The sequence below is a fragment of the Hemibagrus wyckioides genome, linkage group LG12, assembly GCF_019097595.1.
Source record: "Hemibagrus wyckioides isolate EC202008001 linkage group LG12, SWU_Hwy_1.0, whole genome shotgun sequence".
Lineage (NCBI taxonomy): Eukaryota > Metazoa > Chordata > Actinopteri > Siluriformes > Bagridae > Hemibagrus > Hemibagrus wyckioides.
Window position 1 is genome coordinate 13333060 of NC_080721.1, and position 15450 is coordinate 13348509.

The 15450-nt window shown below is 36.6% G+C and overlaps 1 protein-coding gene across 13 annotated transcripts in view; it reads left to right on the forward strand.

Annotated features, from left to right (window-relative positions):
* LOC131362396 (NACHT, LRR and PYD domains-containing protein 12-like) overlaps positions 1–4248 on the forward strand; it is a 152737-nt gene extending 148489 nt beyond the window's left edge. For 11 of the 13 annotated variants that reach the window (XM_058404354.1, XM_058404347.1, XM_058404346.1 and 8 more), the window contains 3 exons: positions 2196–2369; positions 3163–3333; positions 3994–4248. In XM_058404354.1, the coding sequence (XP_058260337.1) occupies positions 2196–2369; positions 3163–3333; positions 3994–4000 (352 nt within the window). In that variant the 3' untranslated portion in view covers positions 4001–4248. The remainder of the gene's footprint in view (positions 1–2195; positions 2370–3162; positions 3334–3993) is intronic. The other 2 variants (XM_058404352.1, XM_058404357.1) reach the window with 1 other exon arrangement.
* Positions 4249–15450: the final 11202 nt, after the last annotated feature.

The following is a 15450-nucleotide window of genomic DNA, read 5'->3' on the forward strand; positions in this document are numbered from 1 at the left end:
ACACACACACACACACACACACACACACACACACACACACACACACTCACACACACACACACACAGAAACAGACACACGCATGCCAAAATACTACTAGTGTGCACTTGAATATGCTCTAGATCCACTCTCGTGATACTTTAATCTCACACACCTATCTCACACACACACCATATGACTAAAATACACACCTATACACACACACACACACACACTCACACACACCATGTGACTAAAATACATACCTATACACACACACACACCATGTGACTAAAATACACACCTATACACACACACACACACAACACGTGACTAAAATACACACCTATACACACACATACACACCACGTGACTAAAATACACACCTATACACACTCACACCACGTGACTAAAATACACACCTATACACACACACACACACCACGTGACTAAAATACACACCTATACACACACACACACACCACGTGACTAAAATACACACCTATACACACTCACATACACACACACACACCACGTGACTAAAATACACACCTATACACACACACACACACCGCGTGACTAAAATACACACCTACACACACACACACACACACACCACATGACTAAAATACACACCTATACATACACACACACACACCACGTGACTAAAATACACACCTACACACACACCATGTGACTAAAATACACACACACACACCATGTGACTAAAATACACACACACACACCATGTGATTAAAAAACACACACACACACACCACATGACTAAAATACACACCTATACACACACACACACCATGTGACTAAAATACACACCTATACACACACACACACACCACATGACTAAAATACACACCTATACACACACACACACACCACATGACTAAAATACACACCTATACACAGACACACACACCATGTGACTAAAATACACACCTATACACACACACACACACCACATGACTAAAATACACACCTATACACACACACACACACCATGTGACTAAAATACACACCTATACACACACACCACATGACTGAAATACACACTTATACACACCCACACACACACACACACACAATGTGACTAAAATACACACCTATACACACTCAATAAAAACCTGTCAGAAAACACAACAATCTTATTATTCAGATAAAAGTCTACCTTTAATTTTTAATGTTAACACAGTTGATAAAAGTCGCTAACAAATGTATGTTGTGTTAAAAAGGAGGCCCACTGTCTCTGATTCTGAAAACCCCTGACATATAGGACCCTTTAGAATATTATTCCATACCCAAGACCTACAAAAGACTTAAATGAAATAATCCTAAAGATAGATCTAAATAAAATCTAATCTGTTAAAGCACTAAGACATTACAGTCTGAACATCATGACTTTCTATTATTCCACCAATGCAGTATTTAAGTTAAAATCCAGACATGACTTAGGTGAACAATGGACCAGAACAGACTCCATCATTCAGCTGTTCTGTCTATTGATAAAGGAATTCTCAGCACTAGAAATACTAGTATGATAACTGACCGTTTTACTCAAGTCCAGTCTCGGAGATACTCTCTGATGATTCCACCCTCAAAGAAATAGGATAGAAAAGTCACCAAGAGCATGAAGTAGACAAGATACAAGCAGCAGGAGAGATGAGAGAATGAGAGAGGAGAGAACAATAAGAGAAGAGAAGAGAAGAGAAGAGAAGAGAAGAGAAGAGAAGAGAAGAGAAGAGACTGTAGAAAATAAATAAATAAAGAATAATACATACAGTAGTATCAGTATAAATGAGGAATGAAATAAGAGGTGTATAATATAGATTATTGTAGAATAATAATAATAATAAAGGATCTACACGACACTGCTTCACACACAAGCTGTAAAAGAGATAATATTACATGGTATACCTGTGAGAGAGAAAATGTCATGAATTTAATGAACTCCTTTTTTAGTAGCAAGACTCTGAAATGATGGGAGGAGTCAGAAAAAAGAGTGAATGAAATTTTCTAAAGTTACATACTGTGTGTATATTTTTGTTTATTTTTAAACAATATTAGATTAAGACGTTTTGTAAGAACATTTTTTTCATTAACAGGTGATAATAAATCCTCATGATATTCTGAATTTAAATAAATATTGTACAGAGGGATCTGTTGAGTATCTGTTGATGAAGAGTGTGTTATTGTGTGTCTGCAGGTTGGAGTATTGTCGTGTCTCAGATGAAGACTGTGCTGCTCTGACTTCAGCTCTGAGATCAAACCCCTCACACCTGAGAGAACTGGATCTGTCCTTTAATAATCTAGGAGACTCGGGAGTGAAGAGTCTCTCTGCTCTACTGGAGAATCCTCTCTGTAAACTGGAGACACTGTGGTAAGATCATCTCTCTGAGAGTCACATGACCTGATCCTCACTAAGACACTTTCTCTAATAGTGAGACTGAAGCAGGGGTTTTAGGTTCATCATCAATGACCTGAGGAAGATGATTGTTTATTTTTTCTGCACACTGATAATTGGTCACTGAGTCTTTGGTTCAGATGTACGTATGTTAGATCCACTTCATAAAATGTGACTTGATGCAACTGCAGTGTTTCTGTAATTACAATGAAATTTACTAAAACATGTTTACATTAGATAAACTGTAACTAATCACAGAGACTACACCTGGAACACAGACTATAAATGCTATATAAATGCACTGTGTTTGAGTTACGGGGTTTAAATGCAGCAGTGAAATTCTTTAAAGTGAGAATTTGTTCTGTTAGAAAGTACTCATTCAGTTAGTCTGTCTCTAGTGGCTCTGAACCGGGTTGCCAGATCTGTCAGATCAGGAACAGATGAATGGACAAACAGTATCACACCCATGCAGTTTTCCTCAGTATTTTTATCACTAAGGTCTTAAAATTGTCTCATATTATTACACATTTTGTCAGAAATACAGAATCCAAAACCCAATGTCTAAACATTAAGGTATTTATCATTAATAATGTTTATGATGAGTGTTTTTAAAAATCATTCCCTTCGCTACATTAGTTATTGAGATCTGATTAGAAAGAGAATGCAGAGGTGTGTGAAGCAGGAAGAAGCGATAAAAATCATTTTTAAAGTAAATATTAAACCTAGTTGAAGCTCTGTTGATGAAGAGTGTGTTATTGTGTGTCTGCAGGTTGCGTAGGTGTGATTTCTCAGATGAAGGCTGTTCTGCTCTGACTTCAGCTCTGAGATCAAACCCCTCACACCTGAGAGACCTGGATCTGTTTGGGAATAATCTAGGAGACTCAGGAGTGAAGAGTCTCTCTGATCTAAAGAGGGAAAATCACAATCTACAGACAGTGAAGTGAGTAATGATCTGTTTTAGATAAACACTGAAATGAATTAAAAGACTGATAGCATTATTATGTTTATTAGCATTAGTTTATACATTTCCATAAATATCAGATTAATGTGTTACAATTTCACTATATTCTGTTTAATCAGACGTTTTCTAACAATTTGCTTTAATGCTGTTTGGTGTGGATTTAAATTTCATGTGAAAGTAGAAGACAGAGAATCTGAGACTACAAAATATCCAAACTGAGTGCATGAGCGTGACTATAAATGAACACCTCACCTGCCGGTATCACCCTGCTATCTCTTTATTCTGTGCTTCCACACTGTGTCTTCTCTCATTCCTGTAAAATTCACTTCAGCTTCTTCTTAAAGTCTGCACTTAAATATATTCATGTAGAGCGAGAGTTGAAACACAGCAACTCTCCAGAGACGGTGAGAAGAGAAGAGAAGTGATGTGATGGTTTCTGGTGGAATTTCTTGTTTGTTCTAGCTAAATGTTACAGATTGTAATGAAAGACATTTTGAACAGTAAATTATAAAAAGAGGATAATAATGTTTCTCTGGGAGCACAGATGATTTCCTGCTCTTGATCAAGCTAGAACTTGGTCATAAAGTATGACAGTCCAGTCTGTATTTATTTACTCAGACGTTTTTCTTTTCTTTTCAGTTGGTGATGAACATCTGTGGACGAGATGAAGACTCTGGTGTTCCTGCATTTCCATGTTGGGGATCAGACTTTTAATACACTGAGTGTCACTGATCACTTTATTAGGAATAACTGTACACCTGCTCCTTCCTGCAATTATCTAATCAGCCATTCATATGATAATTCATAAACTCGTGTTGATAAATATACTGTATATAAAAATAAATGCAGATACAGATCACATGTACAAAGAAAATAAAGTGTTAGAAACATTCAGCTGTTTTACACACAGTCTTGTGTAGTTTTGTAATGAAAACAAGCAGTGAATTTATTCACAGATTTCAGAAGAATATGTGTAAACAGATCTATTTTACACACTCTGTGTCAGGTTTTAAAAACTCCAGATCGTCTCTGTCTAAGACCTTATCGTTTCTATAGTAACGGCTCACACGGGGACTTGTACAGCAGCCGCTCCACATAAACGGATTTATTAAAGCTTTTGTTAATGTGGTGAAGGTTCTCATAAGGAGACATTTGTGTAAAATGTATGGAAGGAGTCTCCAGTGTCAGTAACAGTCAGAGATAAAGCTGTAATCAAGTTTTCTGATGACTTCAGGACAGAAGAGTTTGAGGGGAGATTATTGTCATATCATTTACATTAAAAAGGGAGAACCGGAAGAGAAGCCGAGTAATGGCGAGAGCATGAAGCTGTATTAAAAACGTGCTAGTTATCCGGTAAATTGAGAGAGAAAGGTTGAGAGTGTGGTAGAGATTCACACAAAAGAGAAGATTACTATATTTTGAAGCAACATTGCGGGCTGAATGTCAGCGGATGCGAGCAGATACAACATCAGTGCTACTCGAGAAATAACGAGGGAGAGGACGGCTAGATGAGTCGGACTTTTGCTTATCGAAGTTAAGAAAAGTGTTTCTCTTGGTAAGAGTCTTATATCAGCGCTATGTTAAAATATGTATACAAGTTATAGAAATTGTGTTTAAACACACATGGGGTTAGGTGAGCCGTGCGGAGATATGAATGTTTATTTTCTGCACTTAAATACAAGCTTGTTACTGTTGTTAATATGAAAGAAATATATGTGGTGGTGTTTATTTTTTATTATTTATTCATAGAAATGTTTGTGATACCCCCCCTCTATCTTTTTCTGCTTTTCTCCTATCTTCTTGAATCTTTCTTTGGTTCTTTTGTTTTTTTTCCCTACATCTTCTGAGTGGACATCACCGTTGGAGTGCATCTGAAGACTTCAGATCATTTCTCCTTCATGACAAGGAGGTTGTGAGGTGCTGAAGCTGGCGAGCCATGCCCATGTAAAGACTGAACTATATACTGTAATGTTGTAGGATCTTGTTTTGTTTCTTTACATTTTCTATATCTTGGTTTGTACAGCTTCTGTATTCTGTAATTTATACTGGATTTAAATTGTAGAAAATAGTAAGCCACTGAGGTATTCTTTTCTTTTCTCTTGTTTTCTTCCCCAGGGAATTATATATATTATAGCTAAATTTATTGCTAATTATACTGAGTCCTGAATTTACAGGACTGGTTTATATGTACATATATACAGGGATGCTTTATATGTCACAAATAGTTTTGTTGTTTGCTTGCAGCCAAATATTTCGACTGAAACAAAGAAAGCAAACAAGTCCAGAAAGGGTTTGGTGATAAACTGGTCACCATTATGCCTAAAAACACAGCATTCATTGTTGAGGAGGTTATGATCATGAGCTGAAAGAGGGAATGAGGGCTGAGCACAGAGGAAGATGGCTCCTAAATCTTTATTTTAATACTCAAGTTTGTTTCTGTGATTACAGATGGACTGCAACATGGCCTCACATTATAATACATTTTGGAGGGAGTAATTGTGATAAGTAATTTTTTTTTCAGCAAGTAATACATAAGTAATATGTTAATCTAAGAGTAATATTTCACATTTACAACACACTCTGTGAGAAAATGTATTCTATATACCGTACTTATGAAACGTGATTCCTTCCAATGGAGCATGTACATTTCTGTAATTGTAATATTTCATCATGAAACACTGAGGGCCAGAGATCTCTCCAGCAAATACATAACGTTAGCATATGGTTCCCATTTGGTTATTTTTTTTGGGAACCAAATAACGTTTTAGGAACGTTGCAGGAAGGTTTTTTTTTTTGTTACAACCTAAAGAGAACATATACACAACGTTCTCTAATGGTTATTTTTAGGTTTTATTTTCTAATCGAAAACTATCCATCCCAGATGATCTATACAGGACGTTTGCTATTGGTTATTTTTAGGTTTTGTTTAAATGACCATTATGGAGTTTTTGATAAAGGAACTCACCTTGAACATTAAATGTATGCGAGTTGAGGTAACATGCATTAATGACAGTCATGTTAAAAATCCAAATTTTCACAGCTGAAATTAATTTATATTATTTTGACGTACACACATACAGTCCTCCAACGAAACTGTGTGCACAATTAACAGCTTAAAACTGAGTTTAATTTCATTAACGAACTACAATCAGGTCCGTATTTCCACAAGCCTGAGAAAATGCTACATTACCATGATCAGGCAGTAGAGGGCGCTCATGCATAATGTTGTTAGTGTTTGCTTACCCTTTTCCTAGAAGGCCCCAGCAGAAGCTCCCATTTCAGGTCAGGAAGCAATTTACTAGTCAACTGATGATGATCCAGGTCTGTTAGATTAAGGGCTGTAAAGTGTTGGAACTACTCACAACTGTGTATGAGCAATATTGACTGTATATTATCAGTATCACACACATCACCTGACAAATATTTGTCACGTACATGTGCTAAATCATGTTTTAACCAGTATTTATTTATATTAGACAATCTCTCAGTGCAGTCATAAATTTTGTCATCTGATGATTGTAATGAAGGTTGAGTACCAACTGCTACCCTGTGTCTAAAAGGATCAGTGGGGACCAAACACTGCATATCCATCATATGACACTATGAAAACATGGAGGAAATCGTGGCCAAACTGTTACTTCACACAAATGGACTGGCAAAACATTCAGCTAACTGGAAAAGATGATAGACGGCAGGTAAGACATTATCAAAATATGCAATGGTTAACATTGAAAATTCCTGGAATATAATTTAGTGTGAAACTGAAAACACTACTTCAGTTATACAACTGGGCAAAAAGGTTTATCAAAATAGGAACAATAATAGGGTTAAAAAACAGAGGAACTTTTTAGAAGAATGGTGTGAGAGGGGAGAACAGAATGCAAAGAAGAAACAGCTCCAGCTTCACACACAACGTGTTTCTGCTCACAACAAAATATCTCATTAGGTTTGTTACTGACCTCCCAGGTGGAATACAAAAGGAGAAAGATCAACAGAAAGAACATTGCTGAAAACTAAGCAATGTAAAAAATCTACTTAATACAGCAGTAGTCAGTAATAGTGTGTGTATATTTTATATTAAGAGATCCATTGGTGAGCAGCTCTAGCACTATCCAAGGGAGATAAAGAATTAGCTCCCTATTGGAAACATGGAAATGCTGATTTCAGTTGGCTGCTATAGAGATATTTATTAAAAAAGAAAAAAACAGAATTTAAAACCAGTGCTTCCCAACAACTTTCAATTTAGATTTCTCCCTTGTGTGACACTTAATTCACATCTTGAAATAAATTTTCTAATCAACTGATAAATTGTTATACCGTGCATCCAGAAAGTATTCAGTGCTTCACTTTTTCCACATTTTGTTATTTTGTACAGCCTTATTCCAAAATTGATTAAATTCATTATTTTCCTCACTGGCACTCACACACAATAAAACATTCACACACAATAAAGCATTCACACAGAATAACACACTCACACACAATAAAACATTCACACACAATAAAGCATTCACACAGAATAACACACTCACACACAATAAAGCATTCACACAGAATAACACACTCACACAGAATAACACACTCACACAGAATAAAGCATTCACACAGAATAACACACTCACACACAATAAAGCACTCACACAGAATAACACACTCACACAGAATAAAGCATTCACACAGAATAACACACTCACACAGAATAAAGCATTCACACAGAATAACACACTCACACAGAATAAAGCATTCACACACAATAAAGCATTCACACAGAATAACACACTCACACAGAATAAAGCATTCACACAGAATAACACACTCACATAGAATAAAGCATTCACACAGAATAACACACTCACACAGAATAAAGCATTCACACAGAATAACACACTCACACAGAATAACACATTCACACAGAATAAAGCACTCACACAGAATAAAGCATTCACACACAATAAAGCATTCACACAGAATAACACACTCACACAGAATAAAGCATTCACACAGAATAACACACTCACACAGAATAACACACTCACACAGAATAAAGCATTCACACAGAATAACACACTCACACAGAATAAAGCATTCACACAGAATAACACACTCACACAGAATAAAGCATTCACACACAATAAAGCATTCACACACAATAAAGCATTCACACAGAATAACACACTCACACAGAATAAAGCATTCACACAGAATAACACACTCACACAGAATAAAGCATTCACACACAATAAAGCATTCACACAGAATAACACACTCACACAGAATAACACACTCACACAGAATAACACACTCACACAGAATAAAGCATTCACACAGAATAACACACTCACACAGAATAAAGCATTCACACAGAATAACACACTCGCACAGAATAACACACTCACACAGAATAACACACACAGAATAACACACTCACACAGAATAAAGCATTCACACAGAATAACACACTCACACAGAATAACACACTCACACAGAATAAAGCATTCACACAGAATAACACACTCACACAGAATAAAGCATTCACACAGAATAACACACTCACACAGAATAAAGCATTCACACACAATAAAGCATTCACACACAATAAAGCATTCACACAGAATAACACACTCACACAGAATAACACACTCACACAGAATAACACACTCACACAGAATAACACACTCACACAGAATAAAGCATTCACACAGAATAACACACTCACACAGAATAACACACTCACACAGAATAACACACTCACACAGAATAAAGCATTCACACAGAATAACACACTCACACAGAATAACACACTCACACAGAATAACACACTCACACAGAATAAAGCATTCACACAGAATAACACACTCACACAGAATAAAGCATTCACACAGAATAAAGCACTCAAACAGAATAAAGCATTCACACAGAATAAAGCATTCGCACAGAATAAAGCATTCGCACAGAATAAAGCATTCACACAGAATAACACACTCACACAGAATAACACACCCACACAGAAGGTATGTTTGTGTTTACAAATACAAGACTCTGTGTTTAGGAATGGGTTTAAAAGCGTAGTACAGAACGCCAAGGGCTCAGGATGTACCATGAAGTTGCCATGACAACCTGCTACTGTAAACGTAGCTTGTAACGTTTGCCCCGCCTCTGGGGCCTTCTGATTGGTCCAATGTTCTGTGAGTGACGTTGATGAGCTGCGCTGCCCCGCCTCTGGGGCCTTCTGATTGGTCCAATGTTCTGTGAGGAACGTTGATGAGCTGCGCTGCCCCGCCTCTGGGGCCTTCTGATTGGTCCAATGTTCTGTGAGTGACGTTGATGAGCTGCGCTGCCCCGCCTCTGGGGCCTTCTGATTGGTCCAATGTTCTGTGAGTGACGTTGATGAGCTGCGCGGCCCCGCCTCTGGGGCCTTCTGATTGGTCCAATGTTCTGTGAGTGACATTGATGAGCTGCGCTGCTCGGAAAAGTTGAAATGATTTGAACATGAGATGCGCGAGGGGCTGCAAAAGATGCGCGTGCAGCGGTCACACACATTCATATATCACATTCATTAAAAAATAATAAAAAAGGAATTAGGAATAAAACACGTTCTGTGTGAATGACCAACACATTAAGCACACAAATATGGCACATGACAAATCTGCATTAAACTTTATGTGCTCGTTCATCATTGTCGTGCTTCCGTGACTCTGAAGCTCCGCTTTGTAAAGTTACAACATTTATCGCGGAATTTAATATGAAAAGCTCCCATGCCTTAGAGGACTTGGGTCACACACTTTTATCCGACGTGCTTGTTCTCTCCTCCATTCTTATACATAATATTTTGGAATTAGAACGGGTTCAAAGTCAAGGAGACAACGCTACACAAGGCAGTGGAAATGTGCCCGGAGGTCACTGACTAAAATGGTTGTTGGAAAGAAATTAAAATTTCCAATAACACCTCAAAAATTCCAGGGTCAGGTCAACATGGATGAAAGAAATTACAGAGACATCCAGAGTGCTTCTGAGAGTGTTGAGACTGGAGTCAGTGAGGAGAACTGCAGTTTATGGAATGAGAGTGTGGCAAATGTGGTCAGGGAAGAGAACTGCAGTTCAGGACATGAGAGTGTGAATAATGTGGTCAGGGAAGAGAACTGCAGTTCAGGACATGAGAGTGTGAATAATGTGGTCAGGGAAGAGAACTGCAGTTCAGGACATGAGAGTGTGAATAATGTGGTCAGGGAAGAGAACTGCAGTTCAGGACATGAGAGTGTGAATAATGTGGTCAGGGAAGAGAACTGCAGTTCAGGACATGAGAGTGTGAATAATGGGGTCAGGGAAGAGAACTGCAGTTCAGGACATGAGAGTGTGAATAATGTGGTCAGGGAAGAGAACTGCAGTTCAGGACATGAGAGTGTGAATAATGGGGTCAGGGAAGAGAACTGCAGTTCAGGACATGAGAGTGTGAATAATGTGGTCAGGGAAGAGAACTGCAGTTCAGGACATGAGAGTGTGAATAATGGGGTCAGGGAAGAGAACTGCAGTTCAGGACATGAGAGTGTGAATAATGGGGTCAGGGAAGAGAACTGCAGTTCAGGACATGAGAGTGTGAATAATGTGGTCAGGGAAGAGAACTGCAGTTCAGGACATGAGAGTGTGAATAATGGGGTCAGTGAGGAAAGCTGTAGTTCAGGGCCTGAAGATATTGATGAAATGCTTCCAGCCTCACTTACAATATTTCTTCAGGAGTGGGCTACAAAACTCCTCATTACACATAATGCCATTGATGACCTCCTGAGGGGGCTTAAAAAATATGGACATCCAGAATTGCCTTCAACAGCAAGAACCTTCCTACAAACTCCTAGACACATTAAAACATGTATGAAGTCAGGGATGGAGTGTGTTCATTTTAACATAAGAGACCACCTAAGTAGCAGCTGCACCACTACCCAAGGGAGATAACAGAAAAAATAACAACACTGGAGATTTCATTTAATATTGATGGACTGCCAATTTTCAAAAGCAGCAGGGCATATCTTTGGCCCATCCTCTGTGCTATTCATCTGACACTCATTAGAGTCTTTCCTGTGACACTGACACTTGGTCCTTCCAAACCAACAAGTTTAGATTTTATTGAGGAAGCCATAAAAGACATCCAGCAACTCCTTGAAAATGGTTTGGAGGGAAAACAAATAAAGATTAAATGTATTGTTTGTGACGCACCGGCAAAAGTGATGGTAAAAAAGATGAAGCAGTACTCAGGATATTATGGATGTGATAAATGCCCTCAGAGGGGCATGTGGGTTTCTGGGTGTGTTACTTACCCAGAGGTGGATAATCTCACTCTACGCACAGATGAGACACATCGTGCTGAAATGGAAAGACGTCAGGATGATGAGGTCATTCCAGTGTCTTCATTTTTAAGGCTGCCATTGGACATGATTGACCAATTTCCAATAGACTACATGCACCAAGCCTGCCTGGGGGTTACAAAAAAAAATGATCACACAGTGGATTAGAGGTGACCGGAGTGTGCGAATGTCTGCTGGACAAATTGATGAATTTGTCGCCACAGGCTTGCTCATTAGGGATAAAATAGTCTAATTATAGAATTTAATAATTTATTCTTATTTCTAGTTAATTAGTTATTTTTATTTTTTATTTATTATTATTATTTTTCATTTTCCCCTCCTTTTTCTCTGTTTTCTTCTTTTGTAAAGCTGCTTTGAGACAATGTTCATTGTAAAAGGCGCTATACAAAATTAACTAAATTGAATTGAATTGAATGAAGTGTCCCAAAGGCAGGAAGAGCATTCCAAGCTGTTTTGCAAGAAAACCAAGGCGTCTAGAAGACATAGATAGGTGGAAGGCAACTGAACTGCAGCAGTTTGCTGTGTACACTGGCAAGACTGAATTAAAGGGAATTCTAGCTGATCAACTGTATGACCATTTCATGATATTCAGTGTTGCCTTGGGCCTTCTTCTTTCACCTAACTTGGCAGTGGAATACAACAGCTATAGCACTGAGCTGATGACTTATTTTGTATATTTATTTCACACACACACACACACACACACACGACAAACTTACCATAGCTCACAACCTAACATGACAAAACTCAGACAATCAAGAACTTATCATCATTGAACCAATCTCCAATGTCTCCCTCATGATAAACAGGTAGGCCAAAGAGGACAGTAATCACAACCTGTTATCATAAGAAATAAGTTGTTGAATGAATGTATTTGTTGTATTAATTAATTAATCTACTAATTTGTCTGTTTGTTTTATCTCTAAACAGATGGAGACAAAAACTTTTCATAAGGTGGAATTTGGAGATGACAATTCAGTGGAAATTATTCCCACCACTTGGTTGGAAGAAACCACTGAAGTATGCTTTTGTATTTAATAAGCTTTAAAGTAACATTACAATACAGAAACAAAGAAAGAAAAACATTGTGGTTCATGTAAGTGGCTAAATAATTCACACAGCCACTAATGTTGATTTACTCTGATCTGTTTATTTTGCTTTCTTGATTATGCATAATCATTTCTTTTTCATGTCATTGTCCGTAGCGCTTATCCGATCTATTCTCGGGTAACGGGGAGCCTGTGTCTATCTCAGGCATCATCGGACATCAAGGCTATGCATAATCATATAAGCTCTAAAATGCAAAGTAAACTAATAGATGCTTTTTCCTATTTCTATTGTATTTTTAGATCAGCCTTTCCCCAAAACTTATCCTCAAGACAAAGGTTAGTAGATATATATAAAGGTTATATATATATATAAAATTCAGATATCATTCAAAAATTCTAAATTGATTTGAAGCAATAAGCAATATATTTCTATATTTCTCTCTCTTTCCCATAGACCAACAGGAACAGGAAATGCCTAGATCACCTGATTTATTCTGTAGGTGAATGAAAAAAAAAAAGTTAATAAGAATGTTTAATGTTTATTTATTCCTACATCTGTATATCATTTTTTTCCAGCAGCACAGGAGTCATTACTAGAATCTTCAGTAACAAATATCAGCCCCCCCCCCCCATCAATGTCTGTAACATAGTGTCATTGTTATATTCAATAAAATGTATGTAATATTTTGAAACATAAGTATTTTGATTTTTATCCACAGCAGTGTTGGATGTTCCTCTTGAATGAAGCGCAGGCACAGACCTCATCAGAGGAAGCCACCAAGAGTAAGCTACAACAGCAGCTCTTTGACACAATGACATACATGTTTAAGGAACTGAATCCATGTTTAATTTGTTTCTATAGGATATCACACAAAGGCTTTGCAAAAGCAGCAAGAGCTTATTGAGACCCAGCAAGACATCCTCTGTATGCAGCACAGAATACTGGCTGCTGTGGCTGTGCCAGGTGGAGAGGCAGAGGAGGAAATTTTAGAAAATGGACCATGTCCTAACTCTTGAAGAGTTTCAACAATTTGACCAAAAATTAGAACTGAAGGAGAAAAGGAGAAAGATGGTAATAAATATAGTTCTATATTATATACTACACATTTATTTAATCTTTCAGTAATTATTTACAATTGCATTGCATTTACAGACACTTTTATCCAAAGCAGATCATTTTATCCAAAAACAAATAAAATGCTCACATCAAAATACACATATATGTACACACACCTGTGATACTAATTACAGGACACAATTTAGTTTAACATGTCCCTATGGTCAAGTTATTTTCTAGGCTTGTCTTCCAAGACCTCAGGATTTGCCCTATTGTGATTGGTGAGCTTTGTTCTAAATTACATTGCTATATTAAAAATGGTTATATAAAAGATAACTGTGTTTAATATTACATTGTAGAATAAAATTCATTGATATTTTTTATGTTCTGAACAACTGATTAATTCCGTAGCTCAAATCTAACTCAGATTCTTTAACCTAAATTTATATACAGTGTACAAGTTACAATGCAGAGAATAACAGTGATTATTTCATTCTATTTTTAGGAGCAACACAGAAGAATTTCAAGACAATAAAGGCGACTGAGGTGGAAGATTTCATTTCATTGGCCCTGAAATTTGCACTACATAGGAGTTTAAAATGGTAACCACATTGTATTAGAACATTTTTAACTGAGTATCAACTATGAGTACCGATGTAGAAGTGTTTGTATCTTACATTCCCTTTTCCACAGCGACATCTAGGGGTAAATAAATGCTGAAAGATACTATATTAAAAATAAAGAGCTTAAAGAGCTGTACTATTACGTTTGGCAGTCTATTACAGTGAATATTTTAAACAAATATGACGTTATTATTATTATTATTATTAAAACTAAAACTACACAAACATCTTCACATAATTAGCAATCAATAGATCTATAATTAACATTCATTTACTGTTTTTGCATATCGCATGACATTTTGATATTTTACAACTACACATAGTTCATAAACAAGTTGAACAGATAAACTAAATGATTTGTTAATTTACATCTAAGAGCAGTGATAAATGTCCTTAATTATCTAAATAAATGATAATTAAATGAATTAAAATAATTGATTGTTAAATGACTAAATTAAAGGAAGATCATTGTGTTTAGGGATAAAAACATATTGTCTCATTGTATATCAGCAGGTTTTAAAGAAAGACAAGAGTTTTTAATGTTTTCCACTTCCTTGGAATAATTTAAGAAGATGAATTTTAGAAGATATTTTTAAGACGATGTAGATTTCATTGCTGTTCCGCAAACGTGGCCGTGCTTCATGATAAAAAAAAGGCTTATATAATAGACGTTTATTTATTTAACTGTTCATCTAAATCTTATCTAATGTCCATGTGACTTATTTCTTATTTCTTTGTTTCATTTGTAGATGACGGTGCTCGAAGACATTTAACTCATTATATAGTTACAAATGTTTTTATTGTTATAAATTGTTTTCTTTGTTATAAATAAACAAATTTCTTATAATTTGTTTTTTATTGTTATAAATTGTATATATATATATATACACACACTATATTGCCAAAAGTATTCACTCATCCAAATAATCAGAATCAGGTGTTCCAATCACTTCCATGGCCACAGGTGTATAAAATCAAGCACCTAGGCATGCAGACTGTTTTTACAAACA